The 22765-nt window shown below is 49.5% G+C and overlaps 6 protein-coding genes across 6 annotated transcripts; 4 read left to right on the top strand and 2 right to left on the bottom strand.

The window, feature by feature from the left end:
• Positions 1-150: 150 nt before the first annotated feature.
• Positions 151-2487, bottom strand: Triagg1_5084 (uncharacterized protein; the record flags this gene model as incomplete). Its single annotated transcript, XM_062899559.1, has 3 exons — positions 151-491; positions 571-2181; positions 2229-2487. The coding sequence occupies 3 exons, from the start codon at positions 2485-2487 to the stop codon at positions 151-153; spliced, it is 2211 nt and encodes a 736-aa protein (XP_062755909.1).
• A 1776-nt stretch (positions 2488-4263) lies between these two features.
• Triagg1_5083 (uncharacterized protein) lies at positions 4264-5581 on the top strand (the record flags this gene model as incomplete). The annotated part of the gene is made up of 4 exons (XM_062899558.1): positions 4264-4335; positions 4434-4500; positions 4565-4574; positions 4642-5581. 4 exons carry the CDS (start codon positions 4264-4266, stop codon positions 5579-5581), a joined length of 1089 nt encoding a protein of 362 aa, XP_062755908.1.
• A 612-nt stretch (positions 5582-6193) lies between these two features.
• Triagg1_5082 (uncharacterized protein) lies at positions 6194-7971 on the top strand (the record flags this gene model as incomplete). Its single annotated transcript, XM_062899557.1, has 5 exons — positions 6194-6287; positions 6337-6556; positions 6636-6751; positions 6818-7440; positions 7561-7971. The coding sequence occupies 5 exons, from the start codon at positions 6194-6196 to the stop codon at positions 7969-7971; spliced, it is 1464 nt and encodes a 487-aa protein (XP_062755907.1).
• A 245-nt stretch (positions 7972-8216) lies between these two features.
• Triagg1_5081 (uncharacterized protein) lies at positions 8217-9848 on the bottom strand (the record flags this gene model as incomplete). Its single annotated transcript, XM_062899556.1, has 1 exon — positions 8217-9848. One exon carries the CDS (start codon positions 9846-9848, stop codon positions 8217-8219), a length of 1632 nt encoding a protein of 543 aa, XP_062755906.1.
• A 194-nt stretch (positions 9849-10042) lies between these two features.
• On the top strand, positions 10043-11698 carry Triagg1_5080 (uncharacterized protein; the record flags this gene model as incomplete). The annotated part of the gene is made up of 3 exons (XM_062899555.1): positions 10043-10056; positions 10126-10303; positions 10358-11698. The coding sequence occupies 3 exons, from the start codon at positions 10043-10045 to the stop codon at positions 11696-11698; spliced, it is 1533 nt and encodes a 510-aa protein (XP_062755905.1).
• Positions 11699-17403: 5705 nt separating this feature from the next.
• Triagg1_5079 (uncharacterized protein) lies at positions 17404-19846 on the top strand (the record flags this gene model as incomplete). Its single annotated transcript, XM_062899554.1, has 3 exons — positions 17404-17618; positions 17699-19039; positions 19099-19846. 3 exons carry the CDS (start codon positions 17404-17406, stop codon positions 19844-19846), a joined length of 2304 nt encoding a protein of 767 aa, XP_062755904.1.
• Between the last annotated feature and the right edge of the window lie 2919 nt (positions 19847-22765).

Below are 22765 nucleotides of genomic sequence, written 5' to 3'. Positions count from 1 at the left end.
ATCCTTTCAAAACCACCGAAAAGAAGAAACAAAATGGAAAAGGCCATAAATTGAAAACTCCCCAACCCAATCCGAAAAGAATTCCATTTCCGTAACCACAACACTTTTTTAAACAAAACGAAAAAAAAGGGGGGGGGGGGGGAAGGGTTTTTACGCTTTTTGCCTCGTCGCCTTGTACCTCACATCCACGGTCCTCGCCTCCAACCCCAGCCCTAATCTCGCCACGACAACGCCTCCCAGCAGGCCCGGGAACAGCCACGGGTGCTGCAGCATCTCCGCCTCAAAGGCGTTGATGGTTTCTCGCGCGAGGCCGGTGAACTTCTCGTCTCCCAGGAGCTCGCCGAGCCGGAACAGGTTGGAGACTGAAACGCCGTTGGTGGAAGGGAGGGACGTGTCCATGCCGTCTTTGAGGCGGAGGATGGTGTGGGGAGAGGACAGGGTGGTCGAGTAGAAGGCTCCAGCGGTATCGTAGAAGAGGGCGATTTGGGATTCTTTGGAATGGAAGTTAGTGAATTGAGGATATAGAGTACCTAGTAAAAGGTGGAAATGGAACAAGAAGAAACAACTTACTCTGCAGGTTGTCGGCAAATTCAACATAGCTTTCGTCCCCTGTAGCATCAAAGAGGTCCAAAACACCATGAATTAGGTACGCATAGTCGTCCGCAAAGCCCTCAGTGTCCCGTCCCTCGCTCCATATCCGGTACAGGGCTTTGTTCTTCTCATCCCACAGCTTCTCCTTGACAAAAGATACGCACGCCTTGGCCGCGGCCATATACTTTATGCTCTTCTCCGGATTTAGCACCTTGAGAGATGTTGCCGTCCGCGCCAAAGCCGATACTACTAATCCGTTCCACCCAGCAACGATTTTATCATCCACATCTGGGTGCGGCCGCTCTCTCTCTCGCCTCTTCTTGAGAGCCTCCCTAGCGGTCTGGATGTTCTTCTTCACCGTGGCGACGGGAACATTGAACTGCTTGCTCAGCTCATCGGGCGTCTTCCTGATCCTCAAAATGTTTTGGTTAATAAAGTCATCGTTCGGGTCGTGATCTTCGTCCACGTTTCCATCTTCCTGCACGTCCCAATAGGCCTCAACCATGGGACTAATATGGCTATCATCAGCACCGACTACAGAAGCAAACTCGCGCCGCGTCCACAGATAGTATGCGCCCTCCCTCTTGTCACCATCTCCTCGTTTCGCGTACGAGTCGGCAGCCTCGGATGAGGCAAAGCCACCGGTTGGAAGCGCAATGGGCGGGGATGTTAGATAGTCGGCAAGCTCAACGACGACATCGTAAAATTCGCTGTCCTCCCCCCCACCACTCTTTTTCCACGCCTCCAGGTACAACTGGAGAAGTGATGCATTATCGACGACCATCTTTTCAAAGTTGGGAATGCTCCAATCGGGTGTCACGGAGCACCGGGCAAATCCAGTGGCCCCAATGTGGTCATGAAGCGCCCCATCACGGATCTTGCGCAGAGTATCTAGAGCCATGTCCAGCGCATGTTTACACTCGGCATCTCCAACGACATCCTGCACCGGAGAGGGGAAGTTGACCAGGTTCAGCAAAAAGGCCAGCTTGGGGGGCGTCAGGAACTTCGGAGCCAGCCCAAACCCCCCGTATACTGGATCAAAGGTTCCCGCAATGTGCGTATAGGCCTCTTCGAGTTGATCGAGATCCAGCTCGCTGGACACGGCCGTGCTGTCGGTCGCTTTGGCAGCGGGTTGGTTGGGCACTGGAGCACCCCATCCAGCGGGAGCTATCGGCTGTGGAGCCGTAATGCTTCGTTTCCCAAGAGTGCCCTCGGCCGCAAATTCACGCAGTTGACCAATGACCTCGGTTGCCTCTTTACGGCATCTGGCCTGCTGATCCTTCCAGATGTTGCGCACCTTTTTCAGAATAACTAAAAAGTCCAGGGGCTCATCGCCGTGGTCCTCGGCGGCCCTCCTTGCCACGCTGGGGCCGGGCCAATACGTGCCCCCAAAGACGGGCTCCAGTTCAGGAGTGAGGAAGAGGTTGAGGGGCCAGCCTCCAGAGTTGCTCACGGCCTGGACGTAGTTCATGTAGATGGTGTCGATATCAGGGCGTACTTCGCGGTCAACGATGATGGGAACAAAGGAGTGGTTCAGGACGGCAGCGCAATCGGAATTCGAAAAGGACTCGAGGGCCATGAGGCGAGAGACTGGGACAGAGTCAGCGGAATCCAACGGGCCACAAAGACGAACTCACAGTGGCAGGCCCTGTATCCAATGTGCAGGAAGATGAGCTTGTTCTCCCTCCTCGCCCTCTCGACGGCCTCGTTGCCCAGCAGTTGCCAGGCCACGAGACTGTCTGCATAGGCCTCGACAAACGGCGACTTGCCATCCTTTGCGCGGTTCTGGAGGGGCAGCAGCTGGGCTTCTATGCTGCTGCTGCTGCTGTCGCCCCTGTCCGATGGTGGCGAGGACTTCATGGCAACGGCAGACGCCGTCAGCTCGGAGACGACCATGGCGAAGTCAAGTCGAGATTCTTGTTGTTTGATGGATCCGTCAGCTCCCCCGCCAAACACTAGAAGCTGCTTATTGTTTCGTCACCAGCCGAGGAAGAAGAGCGGCGGCGGCGTTGATATTCTATGCCAGAGTATTAGTTGGTATTTTTGACGTTGCGGCTCTCGACGCTTCACATGCATGAGAGAAGCAGGCGGCCGTACCTTGGCAGATAAGGCGTTGCGTCTTATCGCGCGTTAATCGGAAAAGACTGGAGGACTCGCAAATGTTCGGGAATCGGGAGGCGACGGTGTAACCAAAAAGCTGAAGTGCAGTGCAATGGATGCTGTGGGCAATGACGGAACAATAGCAATAGGTGGCTGCTGTAGCTTAGGCCGGTCGCTAAAACTGATGGAATAGAAAAGAGCTGGGCGAATGAACCCCGCCGAGGGGCTGACAAGTTTGGATGGCTTGGATACCCTAGACCGGATCCGGGAGAAGTGATGCGACGGGCGAGTTGAATGTAGATGGGATGAAACTGCACGGTTGATGCTGTTAAACTTAAGATGAAGCTGGATTGTGATGCTGTCGAGATGTGAGATTGTGGAAGCAATAGATGTGCTTTGTGGGTGCAAATTGTTGAGAAGATGATGGCGTTGACCCAAGTTGATGATGTCTCCAACAGCAAGTTGCTCTTGCCGCTTTTCTACTGTTGAAGCTTTTTTATGACAGCCGAGAGCGACGTTATCAAAGCTAAGAATATATACTTTCGCAGACTGGGATTGGATGGACCATGGGATTCTCGGTATATCGACGTTTTATTGGAGATGCCGTTTTCGGATGCGACTGCAGTAGTCCTACATGCTCGTGTCAAACGCCGTTGAACCTTGCGCCAGCTTTAGCTTACGCCAGCTGAATGTGGACTTGAGTCGTGAGGCTCTGCGCTGCCTGTTTTTGTTGTTGGTCGAATACATGTATTGTCTGTGACAGATTGTTTCGCATTTATAATGCGCACTTTGGGTGTCACAGCGTCGTTGCTTGACTGCACAAGGCGTCTCGGCGTGACTCAAAGAAGGGCATTGAAGACTGGGGTTTAATTGTTTCGATGATTGTTAATGAGTAACACCACCACCAGTTCGTCGCGCCATTACATCATCGGTGATGGCACAAGATAAGATTTAGAGGAACCACGGCATAGTAATGTATCTTGACAGCATGCATGTTCTCTGCTGGTGCATTATTGTGAGCAAAATTGAATAGTACAGATATGTTAAGTGAACAGATGGCATGCTTTATATCTGTGCTAATACGGGTATCCAGTTGTATTGATATCAATTATAGAAACCCAACACGTTTGACGATGCAGCTCCAAGTCCAAGGTTCCATTCCGAGGCACGCTCTTATCCATGGCAGCACGTCGCAGTGGCTGCAGCGCCTCCACGCGACCGGCCACAGCAAACTCGCCTCACTAGCACGACATTCAACGCCCCTGACGGCAATGGCCAGCAGGCACAGTCAGGCGTTCCTACAGCGCATGTGGGAGTGATGGAGGGGCTGCCTGGCGCTAATGCAGCCTTGACTCGGCACGCTGAGCCGCGTAACTCTTACTTTTACGGCGCCTCGGAGCTTCCAGGTCTTCTGATTCTGATTCGGAGCTCCATGTCCAGTTCATCCATGCCATGCCATGACCACGGTACAGCCACACCAAGCTTCATCTTCATCTTCCCTTCATCTTCCCATCTTATCTTTTATCATTCCGGGGCCCAACTTGCGTCCACACTCACCTGGGCGATATCGACATGGCAGAGCCGCAGTACACTGTCTTCATCAGGGTCCCCGTCCCTCGTCGGGGCTTCGTTGATCCACCTGCCGTACGTTGATGTGCCCATCCATGTCTCCCTTTATCTATCCAATAGCGCCATCCGCAGCAGTGACAACATTGACCTGCTAACATTGAACTCCCGCCTAGGTCAGTTGGGACACCGCCAAAGACGACGCTTTGTGGAAGATTCTCTCTCAGCACGGTGAAATAGACTGTATGATGCGACCCTCTGCGGAAACTGATGGACGAGAGAGCTTGAATTGCTAACCGATGCGCAGGGAACCTAGTGTATGCTGCGCCAGATGCCCTGCCGATCCTTTCCCCTGAGATGCCGACTGACCATTTACATCTCCAGAGCCGACCGATTCGAAGTCCCCGTCGAGTTTCTAGTCCAGCAGGTGGCCTACCTGAACGAACGACACCAATCGCACACTCTTGCCCAGGTTCGAAAAGCTGCCGCCGCGGCCAAGGGCTCAGCGGCGCAGTCACCCATACCTGGAGCCGATCTAGCTGGTGCAGGACATCTGAGGACGCCGTCGGCCTTGTCTATCCGTCGCGATGTGTCCATGCTACGGAATGAGAGCGGTAGCGCTGGGCCTGCCATGAATGCGCCGGCTCGTCCGGCCATGTCTCGCAACACCTCGGCGACGACGACGGTCATGAGGGATGGCGGCGGCGCTTCACCCAGGATTGGCAACAGACCCAATCCCCGAGGCGCTGGGCAATCTGGGGGGATACGACTATCATCACTGCCCACGCCGTCGCCGGTGCCGACCCCAAGATCTCCAAAGCTACCCGGGGCTGAAATCAACAGGATTGATTCACCTGGCCCGGCCGAGACGAGCTCGACAACCTCATCCGACGACGAATCGCTGCCTGTCCAGTCCCGCATCATCCGTCGACCGCCACGACCTCAACAACAAGACTCATCTCTTGGCTATCATGCGGATGAGGACGATGAGTCGGAACCTGCGTTTCAACCGTACAATGCGCCGTCTGCTGACGCATCGGCGCACGACCTGTCATCTACATTGAAGTTGAGGAACCAAGAGGGCCGCAATCAATCGAGGCGGACTACAAAGCCATTTGCAAAGGAGCTCCATCACTCGCAGACCTCTGACTCGTCAGCGAGCTCCCCTGCCGTGGTGGTGCGGCCAGGCAAGTCGCGAGAGCGCAACAGCGCAGGCCCCTCGTCTCCTCGCCGCAACACAGAGACTCGGAGCTCTCAAGAAAACAGCGAGGGCACGCCTAGCATCAGCAGCAGCTTCAGTGACTTGGACGGTATAGTTTTCTGAGATGTTAAGACATTGTACATTTCCCATGCTGACATGCTCGTCGATACAGATGCATCAGTTACACGCTCTGCCATGGAGGAAGTTCTGGCTAGTCGAATGGGTAGCACAAGTCGCTTTAGCTTTTCATTTCGACGTTGATGGGAGTTGGAACATTCCGACGTTGTTTATACCTGCTGTTTGGCTTCTTCTAAATGATTATTTTGCAAATGATTTCTAGTCTGGGCGGCGGTTTGGCGTTATATGGTTGCAAGATGGAAACTTGACGACATTCTAATGACATATATTGACAAATACAGTTTGTTTGTTCGCTCGCAGCAATGCGGCGAACTCTTTTGAGACACTAGGAATCTTTTTAATTACCTACCGAGCTCTATATACTTTCCCAAGTAGAGTAGCCAAGATACTTTTTATTCAACTTGTGTTGCTGTTGGATACCTACTTGTAATTTTACCACAATGGATCTTTACGCTGCCCTTTGAGGCATGTTTGTCCACCAGGTATTCATGTTTGTAATTGCTACTCGCACCTCTTCATTCTTCAATAGACAGAGTCCGCAAGTATTCAGTGCCAATGTTGCGGTCAGAGGTGCATCAGTAACTCAGTTGCGAGCACATGCCCTCGCTCTTATCGGCGGATGCGCGCAGCTGGCATGCGGCTATTCGCATCGAGTGCTTCAAGGGCTTCTACAGGAGTCTGAATGCTTCCGGTGCGTTTACAAGCTACATGGTGTTGGGGCAAATAAAATTCTCCATCAGCACGCCGCCTACCTCCTCCTCTTTTAAGCATCGTGGTGGCTCCCAACTTCCACATCTTGCACATCTCCATCAACAACAGAGCACCAAAGAACTTTCTTCTCTACTCCACATCAAGCAGATGGAAGAGCCAGAATCTTCTCATCGTCGTTGCCATGTTTCGTCGTCTGTGGTCCGGTCTCCCAAAGGATGCCTCTTTTCCGACCGATCTCAAAGGACTCGGGTTTGTCTCTTCACACTTTCTACTTGCACCTCTCTGAAACACAATTTTTGCTTATTTCTAACCTGCTGTCTTGAAATAGATACTTTGTCAACGATCAAGATGAAATCAGGTCCATCGAGGATCCTGATAACTACTTCAGATTCTTTATTGATAAAAACCCTCGGATTTGCGCTCGTCAGCGATTCGCATTCAACCGTGAGTAGGAATCACACATTTGACAACAAGCCTCTCCATTCCGTATATCTAACAGATAATTTACAGATGCCATGGAATCTGTAATCCACGAACGTCTAGAGAAAGAAGGCCTTCAGAAACTCCTCCTCCCTCTAGGAACATCCATCACCGAGCCTCACATGCCCATCTTTGTCACCCCAAACCTAGATACGAAACCTCGCATCGTCGTCATATTCGGTGAAGCTACGCAAGAACTAGGTCTCGTGGCCGGTCGTGTCGCCAATGGAGCTGGAGGCATCAATGAAGGAAGCATGGTCTCTGTGGTTCGTGCTCTAGCATCGCAGCGTTCGTCTCCGGATGATGCCTCTCCGCCAGGTATCGTGCTGGCAAACATGGGTGAGACGTACTTCTGGCCTCAGGGAAACCGTGCGATTACGGTTCTTGCGAGCTCGTTTCTGCCGCTGCCTAGCCTGCTGCATAAAGGCGTACGACATGTGCCGGCGCTCAACGACATTCCCGGCAATGAGGGTCCGGTGCAGCATGTCAAGTACATATTCGGCGAGGTGCTTCGCTCCATGGCAAATGACAAGGCATTGTTGGATGTTATAGCCATTGGAGATAGCTGTGAAATCGTCGAAAAGGTCTTGGATGGCCAAGAAGCCTGGGATACTTGGGGCAAGAGACTTAATTCCATGACCCTGTTGGGCCCGGTATGCGAAGCGGAGGGTTTGACAAACGCATCATTCAAAGACTTCATGGCAAAGGTTTGGCGATGAATCCTCTTCCATCAATCATAAGAATCTGTTGTCCTGCTAACATGGCACATTTAGCGAGCCCGTGGCTATCTCGTTTGTCCAGAATCCCTCGGTACTCCTCTGGCTCCCCCTGAAGGTAATTCAGAGCTTAGCATTCCGCCCCTGGGATTTCCGTGCATCTCTTCGTCCGAGCCAATGCATGCCGAGACTATTCTTATTCGAGCGCGATCTCATATCTTTGCGCATATTCAAGAAGTAGCTATGGATGTGGGCTATGAGAATCCAGCCATCACACCAGTGGATTGTCCACCACCGGCTATGACTGAGCAGCACTGGGATGATTTGCCCGAGGAGGATAAACCTGAGGTGACCAAGCTTGACCCGGCAGAGTTCAAGGCGCAGGTGAAGCAGGCTAAGCGCTGGAGAAAGTTTCAGGAGACCGGAAAGGCACCGGATACTGATTCGGAGTCGGAGTCGGAGGACTAATAGACGGGTGTTTGTTTTGCTGGGAACGTCGGCTTGGGAATTTGATGGCCCAGATAGTTTTAAAATGTGATGGGCAGACTTTGGAGCGGACATCGTCATAGAGATCAAGATCAAAGGAAATCAATTCTTTGCCGTTTCTGCTAGCTTATACTAATACATGGGATCCTGCGGCGTCCCCTATCGGACAATGCGTTTAATACAACGGGGCAAATAACCAACCAATAACTATAGCCTACTTGATACACTTATACCTTGAAAAACGACACAATGCCGGGCTTTGGCGCCTGAACATCCTCCAGCAACTCCCGCGTCCGCTTGACGCGGTCTTGAATCACCACCTCCTCAGCTTCCCAGCGGCCTTCCGTCGCTTGCGATGATCCGCTCCAGAAGGAGAACATGGATGTCTGAGATCCTGTCGCCTTCTTTTCCTTCTCCTCCTTTGCCAATCTTGATACCATGATGGACCAGTTACCCAATCCAGTAGACAGACAATTTCTGCACGTTGATTTCGTCTCGCGGGCGTCCTGGGGTAGCTTGGAATCTCGGAGTTGCTCCTCTGCCAAGTCCACTCCGTCTCTTGTCCATGCCAAGCCCTCATCTCTCGATCCCGTAGCGTAGAGAATCTCTCCGATGTAAAGATTTAGGGCGGCTTCCTGGCAGCGTTCTAGGGTGCTTCGCCAGGGAGGTTGTGTGCCGTCGGGAGGAGGTGGAGGATAGTCTGGTGGGGCGAAGAATTTGACTATCTGCTGAGTGAAGGATTCGACTTTGGGTTTAGAAGCTGTTGTGCGAGGGGGGTCGTCAGATAGAGAGCGGCGAGCTTTGAGGATGGAGAGGTAGATTGGTAGGGCGGAGGAGATGTCCCCCTTGCGAGCTATGTGGTTGGCCGTGGCTGTCAGGGCATCGAGGACGTTCATTGATGGTGGTCCGGCGCGCTCCTTGAGAGTCAGGGTCCTTGGGTCGTAGGGCGTTTTCTTTGGGTCGACGTCGGAGGTTGCTTCTGCGAGTGCTAGCTTGTAGAGAGATTCGGCACCATCAGAATTGCCCTTGAATTCCATGAAACTGGCGTATTCCAGGCACGCTTCCATCTTCTGGCGCGAGGTCAGGCCTCTGGTCGCAAGGATTTTGGTGTACCAGTTGTCGGCGGACGGATAGGCGGTTTCGCAGTCTTCCTCGCGGGGGGCTGACGGGTTGCCTGGCGGGATTGGGGTCGGGTGAGGATTCGACGGGCCGATGACGAATTCGGGGGGCGTTACGATGTTGCGTGTTATGTCTCTCTGCCAGCCGTCGACGTGCTCTGCGGCTTTGGCTGCCAACATGATGGCCTCGAAATATCCTCTTCGCCATTCCTCGGATTTCGCTGAAATGTCGCAGGCAATAAACTCTCCGGGCACCTCCAGCAGCGGGTCGACCACATCCGAGAGCTTGATTACGTCCTGTCCGCCAGTCTTGACGTCTTCCAACCGAATGACGACTCCTCGCGCCAGCTCCAGCGCCCTCGCCCAGTTGATCTCGCCATTCTTTGGATCCTTGAAGCCGTTTGCGTCCCGGAGAAACTTCCTCGTCAAGTAATGCCACTCGTGCGGCGTCGGAAACTCTCGCTCTACAATCTCCTCATTGACTGCAAAGAAGATGGTCAAGACGCATATGGCGGCTCCCCACAGCGTGAGAGTGTAGCGCACAACGAGCTTCGCCTCATGTTTCCACCATCTCTGTCGTTCGGATGTGAAGCGTCGTACTGAATTGGGACTTGATCTGGGGATGAAGAGGAATGGCAGGATGGGTCGTGATCGGGACTGGTTCGCAAAGCTCCGGAGGCATCGCGGGCGGGAACCTGCGGGGTGCAGGAGGATCCTCCGGGATATTAATCTTGGGGCCATGGCGGCGCTGGCCTGGGAGAGCCGGAGTCCCGGGCTGGGCGAATCGATTCAATGGCGGAGGAATAATCTTGTGTCGTCGAGATCGATGCAATTTAGAGGGTCGCATCGTCATCGTATCTTTTGCATCCCACCTTCGATAAGCCCGGCTAATGACTAAGCAGCTATCAAGCCCGCTAAAATTCCTGCACAATTCAATGGCACCATCGCAGTAACTCATGTAGCCAATCGCTTCTCTTTGGATGAAACTTATAAGGAATTTACATGATGTGATGATCAGCATGTCTTCTTTCTTATCAGAGACGATCTCCAATTCCCGGTTTCAGCTGCTCGCAACTGCGGCTGTGTCCGGTGCAGCAGTTGCGGGATTGATACTGGGGTTTCAGGCATTGGAACGAGAAGAGCGGCTTTCAGAGCTCAAAAACTCCATTCCGTTGCTGTCAACCGACAGAGGAAGAGTAAATGAGTCCTCAGCTTTTTACAATCAACTTGGAGGCTAACAATCTCTTTAGTTGAACAGCTTCGGTGCCTCATCAGAGTCAGGCCTGGATCTTGAAGATGTTCGCAACATAGCCCTGGCTAAGCGTGCGCAAGCTGGAGACTTTGACGAGGAACTTATTCTGGAGCAGCTTGCGCGCAACCAGGTCTTTCTTACACCAGAAGGCCTACAGAAGCTGCGGGACTCGTTTGTTATAATAGTTGGCTGTGGAGGCGTCGGTTCACATTGCGCTGCTACCTTGGCTCGGTCAGGTGTCTCCAAGATTCGACTCATTGACTTTGACCAAGTTACTCTCAGCTCATTGAACCGACATGCCGTTGCAACTCTGGCAGATGTTGGCACTCCCAAGGTGCAATGTCTGTTTCGGAGACTAATTGCCATCGCGCCCTGGATCAAGTTCGACCTCTGTCAAGAGAAGTTTGATGAATCTGTTGCCGAAACTATGTTAGCGCCCTGGAAAGAAGATGGCCGTAAGCCAGACTTTATCATCGACGCCATCGACAACATCGATACAAAGGTTGCTCTGTTAAAGTACTGCTATGACAACAACTTACCCGTCATCAGCTCAATGGGCGCAGGCTGTAAAGGAGACCCTACCAAAATAGTCATCGGTGATATTGGAACGAGTAAAGATGACGGACTATCACGAGCTACGAGACGACGACTTAAACTTCTCGGAATCACCAGCGGCATCCCGGTCGTGTATTCTACTGAGCAATCTGGAGAGGGAAAGGCTGAGCTGCTTCCTCTACCTGAAGAGGAGTTTCAGAAAGGCTCGGTCGGCGACCTTGGCGTCATGGCAAATTTTCGAGTACGAATTCTCCCCGTCCTCGGAACTATGCCAGCCATCTTTGGGTTGACGGCGGCCAACCATGTTATTCTCAAACTAACCGGATATCCCATCTCATACGTGCCCGGCAAGGCGCGAGAACGAATGTATGAAGGTATTCTGACGTATGTTCAGGGCTCGGAAGAAAAGCTCGCTCGAATGTTCGTCCCCGGCATCACAGGTCTCAAGACGCCTCTCACGCTGGGCGACGTGGCATTTATGACCGAAGAATTGTATCGTGGTCGCAGTATTCTAAGCGGAATTCCAACGAAGCTGGTACTCATTAGGTGGAGGAAGCCAGAGACGTGTAGTATGACGGTTATTGGAGAAGGCAAGGACGAACAAAAGTGTTCGACGATCAGGCTCAGAGACTTGGCGTGTATGACGAAAGAAGAGGCCACGAGGCATGAAAAGGAAATCTTCAAGGCAGACAAGCCCCTCGAGGAACTTTATGATGAAGAGACCATCAGGCGTGTTGAGGAACGAATGGCAGAAGCGGAAAACTATGAGTGGTTCCGCAGATAGAATGGGAATATCAACATTCTTGCAATTGCCTCTTCCGTGCAAACACCGAACATTCGATGTAAGGCTTTGTAATTCTATGGGTATAGAGGGGCAGTTGGGAGTCTCAGGAAGGCACCTCCAGAAAGGCACCTCCGTGAAGACACCCCCGCGAAGGAAACCTATACTAAGGACCTTTCAGTAAGGCAATAAGATCACATGAACTATTATTCCGCTGTTTTGTGGCGGTGAGGGCGTGAATACGCCTTCTGACCCCATATCTTTACAGACTCGGCGGCAGCATCGGTAAAGCCGTCTTAGATGTCATTCGTCACCTCTTGCACTTGTAAAACCCGAATCAAATGTTGGCAATTAACATCGATTCTTCACCGGTTGGCCACTTGCACTGTAATACGTGGGCCTCTTGTATTCGCGGGTATGCACGGAGTAGGTCTATGAGGATAAAGTGGTGAGATACAACATGCAGGGGGTATCCTAGACCTGAGAGACCCATGTTACCACATGATGTAACCCACGAGGTGCGACACCTCATCCAAGACTTCATTGACGCCTCACCTATAAATGAGATGAAGGCATTCGGTGCGTCTTATTTGTTAACTTCTTGCCAGACACGTTGTGTAATACGTAAGGAAGAGAAAGACAGCAGGCTCATAATGAAACAGGGTCATAATGAAACAGGGTCAGCATGGTACCAGAGCACTTCGCATAAAAGTATGCAATAAATCTGCATGAATTTTATCTTCAGGATGGTCACATTCAGAGAAGTCAGGCCATACGCCAACGAATGAAGTCTTTCTTCGATTGGTGCTTAATTCGAAGGCCGGTGACAGGATGCTCAGTAGCAAAGAGAAGGAGCGTGGTGTAGGATTAAGCCATCACGCAGGTCACAGATTAATGAACGAGTCTGCTCCAATAATGAGCTCAAGAGTGAATCCTGTTCAAAGCCGTCGACGTAATACATAGAGTCGCCAGCTGTAGTTTGAGCTTTACCTGTTCCTTTTTCTTTGCTTTTTTTATTTGTGTGACTATTACGACTTTAGCTCACTGCCTGCTTTGCAAGGATAAGAGCCTGCGTTGAAGGCGCCAAGATTTAAGGAGGGTTTCCTTGCTTTTTCTCTCTCCTCGTTTACGTTTATTGCGCCTTAAATAGGGAGGCACTCCTTGCTTGCCCTCCCTTCGCTTCATCAGACGGCATCTTGATTTGTTGCCTTATTTTAATGAGTTTTGCAGAGGGAAATAAGTACATTATTTGCTATCGTTTACTCCGTGTTCAATAATACGAGTACGGATAGGCGGAGTATCGTGAGACAAAGTTTGCCTTGATGCATTCCGCTTCGTGTAATTGCATCACAAGCGCGGTTCATAGTGGCTGCCTTGTAAAAGGGTTATTTATCTGAGCGTCAATAGGCGTTCAAATTGAAGGCAGAAGAAAATAAATAGATAACTATTGACTCTCGACCTGCAGTGTACATGAACTATTTGCGCCACCACATGCACGAAAAGTTTGCATATCCATGTTCACGGCAGAGCACCAATACACACCATCTTCTATTGAAAAACACGTGATATTAGAGAAATCAATCTGTTAATCACAACATTCATGTATAGCAGTTTAGATGCCTTGAGACATAATCACAATGGTAGAGTGATAGTGGCGATGTCAGTGGGCAACTAACGTGAACACCACGTTGTCGTCAGGCAGGATTGGATCACTTTGCCCCCTTTTCATCCAGTTAGCCTTTTCAGCCTTATTCTTTTATGTTTGTTTATAGTTCAATGTGGCCTCATTCTGAATCATTGGCCAGATGACTTTTGTAGGATTTAGCGTACGATGTTGATCATGACCTAGGAATGCCCAAAATCCGACGGCTATATAGTGATAAGGAAAGCTTCTATCTAATTGGCAAAGTAGAAACTGGGGTGCCCTGAAACATGTTGATCATTCATTTGATTATGGCGAAATTGGGGAAGAAAAAAGTGAGGCGAGAATGCTAGGCCGATTGACTTCAGCCTGGATATATGATTGGCGCTGTTGACGTTCTTTCTCAATGGATCTGCACTCTGCACATTGTTAAAATCAACTAACCAAACTAGGAAATCGTCATTGCAGTCAAGTATGTACTGTACGGAGTAGAAGCATTTATATTGTCAAGTTGTTAAACAATAGACGCTGTTACAGTTATCACATCTGCTCTTTAGAACTCTCGTAAACTTTCAAAACAAAAGAAAAAGATGGGAAAGGTTGGAAACGTAGACAGGTCGATAAAAAACTTGAATCCTAGCAACGTATAAAACTTTTGATGGAGACTATTGTGCATATGATTCGAAGTTGTCTCATTATTGTTAGAATTGCTCGTGCATACTGATTTGGTCATGGCTGTAAGAGGTACCCTTAATACACCTCACCGTAGGAAGTGGGTAGGCCCCACTTCTGACTTCAGTGTTCTAGCATAGAGTGGAGATGTACATTATAGTAAAAGGGGTGATGATGGTGCCATAAGAACACAGAGCAACCTGGAAGCGTAAACTGACGATGTTAGTAAGAGCAAAGAAATACGTGCATACTTAAGTACAGGTATGTGCCTGGCGTGTATCGCTGCTGTGAGTCTATTACTGGCTCTCTTGGCGCTGCAAGGGGCTTTGATTCACCATGGCTACGTGTAGGTTAGCCTGGCTGCCACGACTACAGGCTGCTGTTAATAATAAAAACTTACATGTACATAGCTTGATAGATACCACATGGACATACCACCTCGAATTATTTCAAATGCTGCTCCGTAGAAATACGAGAGCCGTAGCTTGGCGGGAAAAAAAAAGAGTCATACGCGGTTTTGTCACCGACCTACCTAATCTCTTGAGGCAGTAATGCATACCTACACAAGAGATGAGGCCCAAAGTGCGAAGCACTCCATATAATACTTCTTTTCATGATAACTGCCCAAAGTCATGCCTTTCAAATGCCCAATCAATTGATTTTGAACTGGGTAGGCAGATATCAGCTGGGTGAAAGCCTAACATGATTTATGTGGTTTAGGCTTCATTTCCAGTAGGTAGCAGGCTCAAAGCTCAGCGCGGCAAGCCAATTAGACGCCCAAAGAGAAACACACAGAGCTCATAAGAATGAGGGATCTTCAACTGCTGCCCGAGCGAGAAGAATGACCAACATGAGGGAAGCAATAACAGCCACTTGTTTTCACAGAGATTTCTCCCTGATTTGACCACAGAGTGTATGGTGTCTGTCGGGCCTTGGCACATAGTCCAAGATGGAACTACCCTACCCCTTGAAGTAAGGCGAACAGATCTAGGCCAGAGATTGCCGAACTGCTCTTTCGTCATTGATGTCTAAGGCGTCTGAGACCGCAATCTCGGGTTGGTGAGACAAAGAAGTATACCTGTTTACGGTTAATCTCGGTCTCAATTTTTCGAAAATGACTTACCTCAAGCGCTAACATCATCGTCACGCGCTTTGTGGAATCCTCCCTACCGCACAAAGCAACACAAGTAAAGCAAGGCACCATGACATTGCCTGCTTCTTGACGCTTCGAATCACCGTCTCGACGCCGATTAGTTTCGAGAGACAAGGCAGAACCTCGCGTATCATGTCCATTTAGACGGCAACACATGGACAGAGAGGCGTCATGTTACCCAAGGTCTCTGGAAGCAACACTGGAGCGCTGTGCAACAGAATTATATAACGTTGCATAGGATGAGGCTCTCGATGCCAGCAAATGCCTGCTTCGCGGATAGTATATTAGCGTTAATCCTGACGGTATCTTCTCAGATCAGCTCTCGCGAGTAAACAACCCATGTGATTACAATTGAGACCATGAAGCTTCACGATTGGTAGACGCGGATAAGAGCGTCGATGGCTGCCTGCTTTGAGGTGAATAGTTGAGAGCTGTTGTCACCCTTTTACAGCAGGCGGCCAACCGGGTCTTTCTGAAGAAATGGGGTGTGATTAATGTTCCCGTATAATAAGGGGGCTGGCTCGGGTGTAATTGGAACTTGTGTAAGGTAGTTGGTGTAGGCAGTGTGTCTTGAGTGGTGATTTGCGGAATGGATCCCAATGACACGGACGAGGCTTTTTTTTTTTTTTGGAGACATGAGATAAACGTGAATACATTTGGACAGAAAAAAAAAATACATGAAACTTCAGGCAGGGCCTTTCGGCGAAGGAAATGAGGCTCTGTAGGATTGCGAACTGGCACCCGAGGCAAATTGTTGTGGTTGGCCATCCACGGAGAAGCTTTCTACTATCATGGGCTGAAAAGCGGCGGGTTTACTAAACCCGTAGCCAGCCTCGTCACTGGGATGGATTCCTACGAAATGAATATCAGAAATCAGTTGACGGAAATAGAACATTAGGTTGACGAATTATGCTGTCATCTGCCTGAATTATAAGAGACGGAGGCTACATGTACGTTTGAAGTTGTTTATGTGCTTCTACACGCAAGTATGCGCTGTACGGCGCTGCGGCCCTGGAACACGAGTAATTCGAATACAGGGTCAGGTAAATTCATTTTCTGTGACATCACCACCGCATAAGACAGGCTCGAAATGTTATCATACAACTGAAGCTTGTTCAAGACGCCATGTTGAATGGCTTTTTAAAAAGATTTCCCTCAAAGGGGCATCTGTAGTATATGGTAAATATCCACGCCGGCTCTGAAGCATCCATTCATTCAAGGCCGCGCACCGCGACCAAGCCGCGCCCCGCCGCCTCGAACAAGGACCTTAGGTTGCACACCTCCCGTAGCATGGAACCTGGCAAATTGATGTCCATGGGGCTGGACTGAGGCTCGTAGTGCAGCCCGATGACTTTTCCGAGACAGCCCGGGTTACAAATTACTTATTCATAGCCTTAGTATATATAGTCCCTTAACCTCCTTGTCCCGTCATCATCGAATTACTCGTCAAGCTGGACCTCACTCTCGCCCTCAGTCTTTAAAGATGCTATACACTTTAATTTCGTGAGACTCGCAAAACTCTCTACACTGGCCCATGTCGCTAAAATTCTTTTTTACTGTTCAATTATTATTATTATTACTATGATTACCACTTTTCTTTATCTTTACCATCTCTCCAGCCCATCTGAGAGCTCATCGCCAAATAGTAGCTATTCTAGCGACTTCCCAAAGCTGTGCCCAATCAGCCCTGACAGGTTAGTGTGGAATGGACGGGAATAGTACTTGGCCAATTTTCAGCCGCATCATTCAAGGCAACTGGTTCGCGCCCCAAATTCTCATGTACAGTATTGATGTAGTGGGTACGGAGTACAAGGAGCCCTGCAGCTCAGGCCTTGTGTTCTGCAGCCACCCCCCAAATCAATTCAATTCAGGGTGGGAGTGTACTCCGTGCATTACTAAGAAATGTGGAGTGTCATCTTTCATATTCATCGCATCGCCGCTTTTTGGGCAATGCTTCGCTTCCATTCCGTTTTCTTCTGCGGGCATAAACATCTCAGGGTCGCTCCAGGCCGCGCAAACCATTGCAAATGCTGCATCTTCATTATGCCGTCAACTAATTCATGGCTGCTAGATCCGGTTCTCGCTCTCTGTCCCTGAGTGGCTGTTCGCTCCAGTTTCCCGCATCTGCCACGTCCCACCAGCATTCAGCCTTGCCATCAGGCTAGCCCCCAAATCTACTCGCACCGGGGTATGAATCTGTTTAGCTGCGTTGAGGCTCATCTCCGCCAATCAACAGACACCATGTCGTCGGTGCAACCTGATATCTCAAAGAAATTCGTCAACTATTTGCGGAATTCTCAGCAGCTGAGTTGCCCCATCTGCCAAGTGGACGTCAAACCGCCCACGCTCAATGGGTTCAAGCACCATGTCCAAAGCAGCGCCGAGAAGCACCCCACGGAGGAGAAGGCCATTCTAGACGCCTTCGAGCGGATGAAGCTCAGCTCATCCAAACCTCAGTGAGTGACCCCCGCCCGGACATGTGACTGCCTTGCCTTTGTTGCCTTGTGTGTTACCTTTGTCTGACGTGTGCACAAAGACCTCAGCCTACATCTGCCACAGAACAAGATCAGAGTAAACGGTCAAAGAAAAGATCCGCCTTTGATCAATCAGACGACCAACAGAATCCAGAGCGTACTTCTTTGAATGCAAAGGAGAGCTCGGATAATGGGGGTCGCAATAAGAAGGTTTGCTCGCCCAGTAGCTCTCCCCCGCCCTCTACAAGCACGCCAAATAGGCGAGGGCGAGGCAGGCAGCAAGCCGACGGCAACAAAGAGTTTGATCGCGGACCCAAAGGTTCAAGTACGCGTCAGCTCTGGAGCCCGGGCAACGGTGGTCCTCAACGACCTTCACCTCTCAAGACACAAACCCTCGGCCAGCGATCCAGGCCGTTGTCGCATGCCAAACCAAGCCAGCATAGAATGGAAGAGCCCGATCCGGAACCCGGCCCAGTGGCTGAGGCTGAGCCAGATGATTCCTATACCGAGGATCCTTCGGTGTCCCAGCTGATCCGGCAACCCGAAACCAGGCCGATATCGCAAGAACAGCTCGTTGCTGAAGTCAAAGGCATCTACGCCGGACTCGTCATGGTAGAAAGCAAGTGTATCGAGGTTGATAATGCTCAATCGGCGAACAAGGACTCACCCCAGCAACTTAACAACGAGCAGTGGCAGGCACTTATCGCTCTGCATCGTACGCTGCTTCACGAGCATCATGACTTTTTCCTGGCCAGTCAGCATCCCTCTGCTAGCCCGGCACTTCGACGGCTGGCCTCTAAGTACGCCATGCCGGCCAGAATGTGGAGGCACGGCATACATTCGTTCCTTGAACTCTTGAGACACAGGTTGCCTCAATCTCTGGAGCACATGCTCACTTTTATATACATTGCGTACAGTATGATGGCCCTTCTCTACGAGACTGTACCTGCATTCGAAGATACTTGGATTGAGTGTCTCGGAGACCTGGGCAGATACCGCATGGCAATTGAAGACGACGACATTCGAGACCGAGAAACTTGGACTGCTGTTTCTCGATACTGGTATTCAAAGGCATCGGATAAGCTACCGACCACTGGTCGACTCTACCATCACCTAGCTATTCTGGCGCGTCCCAACGCGCTTCAGCAGACATATTACTATACAAAGTCTCTTTGTGTCCCTATCCCATTCTTAAGTGCCAGGGAGAGTGTCATGACACTGTTTGACCCAGTCCTGAGTCAGGGACCCCCCCGGCTAGAGGCGATTGACCTCGCCTTTGTCCGCATACTCGCTATTTTCTTTTCTGGCAAGGAGAAAGACCTGCTAGGCTTTTCCGCCAGGCAGTTTCTGAGTCTTTTGGATGGACACATTGCTCGAATTACAAAAAGTTGGCTAGAAGCTGGGTAAGAATATCTCATCTTTGCATTCATCTAGTTGTGAATCACGGCTTACAAGTTTATAGATACTATATGGGCATATCGATTACCTGCTCTCTCCTTGGCTTCGGTAACGATTCCAATGTCCTGAAACATGTCATTGTCCCCAAGCGGTCCGATGACATGGACACTGCTGGAGAAATCGTTACTCAGGCGCCGATTCCGGCAGACACTTTTTACCAATCGCTCTCTTTGGCTGTACAAACACTGGAGATAGTAATTCAGCGATGGGGAGATATGAATATACTGCCATTTCTCCACACACAAATGGTGTTTATACACCATTTGTCTAAATTTCCGGCTGCGATGAGATTCATCGAGCATAAGTACCCCTGGAAGCTGGTTGCGACGATGCTCAACTACTTGAAGCAGTCCTGCAAGTTTGAACCTCGCATGGACAGTGCGGAATTCCCTGGAGCAGAAAACCAAGATCATTACCGACCACTCCCAGAAGATTACGCCATGCGTGGCCTGATCTACACTGAGGAGTACTTTCCCCTAAACTGGTTCTCCGGCGAGGCCGTTGAAGAAGATGAAAAATACTTTGAGCAGGCGTCCATGGTGGATGCTCGAAAGGAGAGAATTCTGTGGATTGGACGACAAATCTCTTCTTTTGGCCAGTGGCTTCTGTGGGATGAGGCCAACTCCCAGTTTACCGTGGCAGATGAATATGATGTTGACTTTACAGCCAAAACTCCCGAAGTCGGTGCCCGCGAGATTGTAACTCTCGGAGCCGGTTCACATAGCTTAGATGCTCCTTATCGAGCAAATTGAACCTTCAATTCAACATTCATAAGGTGCATACATGGGCGTTGGTGGCTTTTTGATTTTGAAAGGAGAGGTGCCCCGGGCACAGACGTAAAAAGCACATGACATAACTGGGCTTTTTTTCTTGTAATAATATTTTCATGCGTTTCTTTATTTTGTTTTACAGTGCACATTTTTGTTTCTTTTGTTTTACTACCGTGTACACTCGTCAACTCATTCTCAACAATGAGTATAATTACAACAAATGGACTAGGATAATCAAGAAATGAAAATAAACATAAGAGACTTTATAATTGCAGTGGCTATTTGTAGAATAGAGGTTTATTCTGGGGATTCAATCTCTTGTTTTTTTTTATAATAAATTGTATTTGTCTTTCTTACTAATATAAATATATAATTAGAAACTACATGGGGTTGATACTGGGAATTATATTGGGATACATTATTAATGGATAACATGTCCATATACAGATATAAGCACATTGAGATGGGGACACATCAAGTTGACGAACCAGTTTAGATAAGCACTATGAGATACAAACATGTTTAGATGCAGCCCAGGTCAATATGAGAAACGTAAGAATGTAAGTGGTGGGCTTCTATATACGAATTGCCAACTTCCGAAACTGCGGCTCAAAACATGGCGACGAACCGGTGGCTGCGGGCGGCTCTTCCCGCCTGCATGAAGGTCCGTGCTCACGTGCATGCCGGGCGCTTGTTCGAAGCCGGGCAAAACAGGCCGAGGATGGACTCGAAACCGGGCAAACCTGCCAAGAACGGTGTATGATCCAGACGGCTAGAGCAGATTGCACGTGGTTAAGGCGTGGCTATGGAGGAACCATTAGGGGAAGAAAGCGGTTGAAATTACTAATAGGTACCTAGGTACGGATTGTTGAAAGTGGGAATATTCTAGAATGAGTTATAGAGACTCTTCTTTTATTCTTAGACGATTACTCATACTCAGCTCATACATTGCGGGTGGAAAAATGATATCTGTTTATATTGATACACCTGTCTATATATTGGTTCACACACTTATATACTGGTACACACACGTATATATGTATATACATGCCATATATGTATATACGTGCGTAAATGTGCCTAGTATATATGAGAGATAAAGCGGCAGATACATATATCGTAGCTCCTTAAGGTTGATGGAGGGGAGGTGATGTATGCCTAGGTAAACACATGTCCGTCATGACATCATGGAAGCAACTGCGTTGTAATGTGTCTGCACCGAAAGGCGTCAGGTTGTCTATCACATGGACCCCCTTGTGATTCCACACACAATTACATATAAATTGTATAAGCACTTCCGCAGCTCCCATAGACTTGCCTGATATGCTCTCACCATCACAACATTTTGCTGTGAAAGTACAGTCCGATAGAGACCGTGTGCACTTACGTTTCAGTCACAGTTGAGTCGTTCCTTAGCAAGGCTCCCATGTCCAACCCGAAGAAAGCGCGCAGTTACTCAGTTACTCAACCCTTGCTAGTGGAGGGGTAAACTACCTAATAGAGAACGTACCTATATCCCCGCTCACTATAACATGCTTTACATTAATAAAGGGGCTACTCGCAAGGCAGCAGGCAAATTTAGGCAAACCTTTGTATATTAAGAGCCTGCACGACATCGCGTATGGCCTAATATAGATAGTCGGACAAAGGGACACAGGAATATGCTGATGAACGATGATTGGATTGTATCGGGATAGAAATTGCGTGATACATCAAAGCAAAAGACTCACCGCAGCAAGGGAATTTTCGGGCGAGGGGTCAAGCGGTCGGTGTGTCTTGGGCATGCTGGCAGCCTTGAGGGCATCAACAATGTCGGATCTACGTATTTAACTGGCGAGTAGGAGGCCGCATCTGAGGAGCGTTCGTCATAACACTTATGTTCATGCATGGACGGAGGTATAACAACTGACAGAAAAAAATGGGTCAAGAAGGCTGCGTGGGGGAATTTGTAGAGCCTGTGATAACACAATGCCCTGTTCTCCCGGGTTCCCCCATGTTCAAAACATGTAAGGCAGTCAGTGCCTTAGATGCACGTTGCTATATAATTGTGCTCGGTATTCGGAAATAACCGAGTTGGAACGTATGGAAGGCGTTTGATGCAGCCGTATTTGGGAACTCCGTCAACTGCAGCTGCAAGTCATCGCAAATAACAACCTATTCTCGTTTCACATCACGCAATGCTGCAGTTGTGACACTTGAACTGGGGCAATAATTGGCCCAAGCTTTCGGACGCGGATGCAGTGAGGCTCATCTGTCCTGCAAAACACGGACTCTGTAGCCTAGGTAGGAATCCTGTTGAGGGAACATCTTTTCTCTTATAACATACACCCCGCAACCATCTACTTTGTTTAGCTTGGTACTTTTCTTGATGCCATTAGCAAGTTGATGACGATCAGTACCAAGCTAACAAAATAGATGCTTGCGGGGTGTACTTGGAGCTCTCATAGAGGTTGCAAGAAACTCCGCCGTTCTGCCTATCACTTATAATTTTTACAGTGGTAGATCGGCGGTGTTTTTCTTAACCCTCTTGACTATCCCTTTGAGTGCCATAAGGTGCGCTCTATGTACCTTTAATACCTAAAACCAATCAGATAAACAGAAAGGAGAAAATCTCTACCCAGAGCAGAAAAAAGCGGATACGGTACGCAGAGCGCACCTTACGGCACTCAAAGGGATGTGTGCACACTAATCCAAATGTGGTCCAAGTGTTGAGAAGGGACCGATCTCTACGAATTCCTTGTCCTGGGGATTGTCCATAGCTCCACTTATGCGGTTGCCTTTTCTTAGCCTGCATATGCAATGAGTGGAGCATTTACCCTCATCTTTCGACTTCTACAAGTATGTTAGAATATTCCCAGAATTTGACCTGTCCTTTTGCAATACGCCCAACGTTCTCGTATC

The sequence above is a fragment of the Trichoderma aggressivum genome, assembly GCF_033847375.1.
Source record: "Trichoderma aggressivum f. europaeum strain CBS 100526 chromosome Unknown scaffold_017, whole genome shotgun sequence".
Lineage (NCBI taxonomy): Eukaryota > Fungi > Ascomycota > Sordariomycetes > Hypocreales > Hypocreaceae > Trichoderma > Trichoderma aggressivum.
The sequence above is the reverse complement of the archived record's forward strand: the minus strand, read 5'-3'. Positions and strand labels throughout refer to the sequence as shown.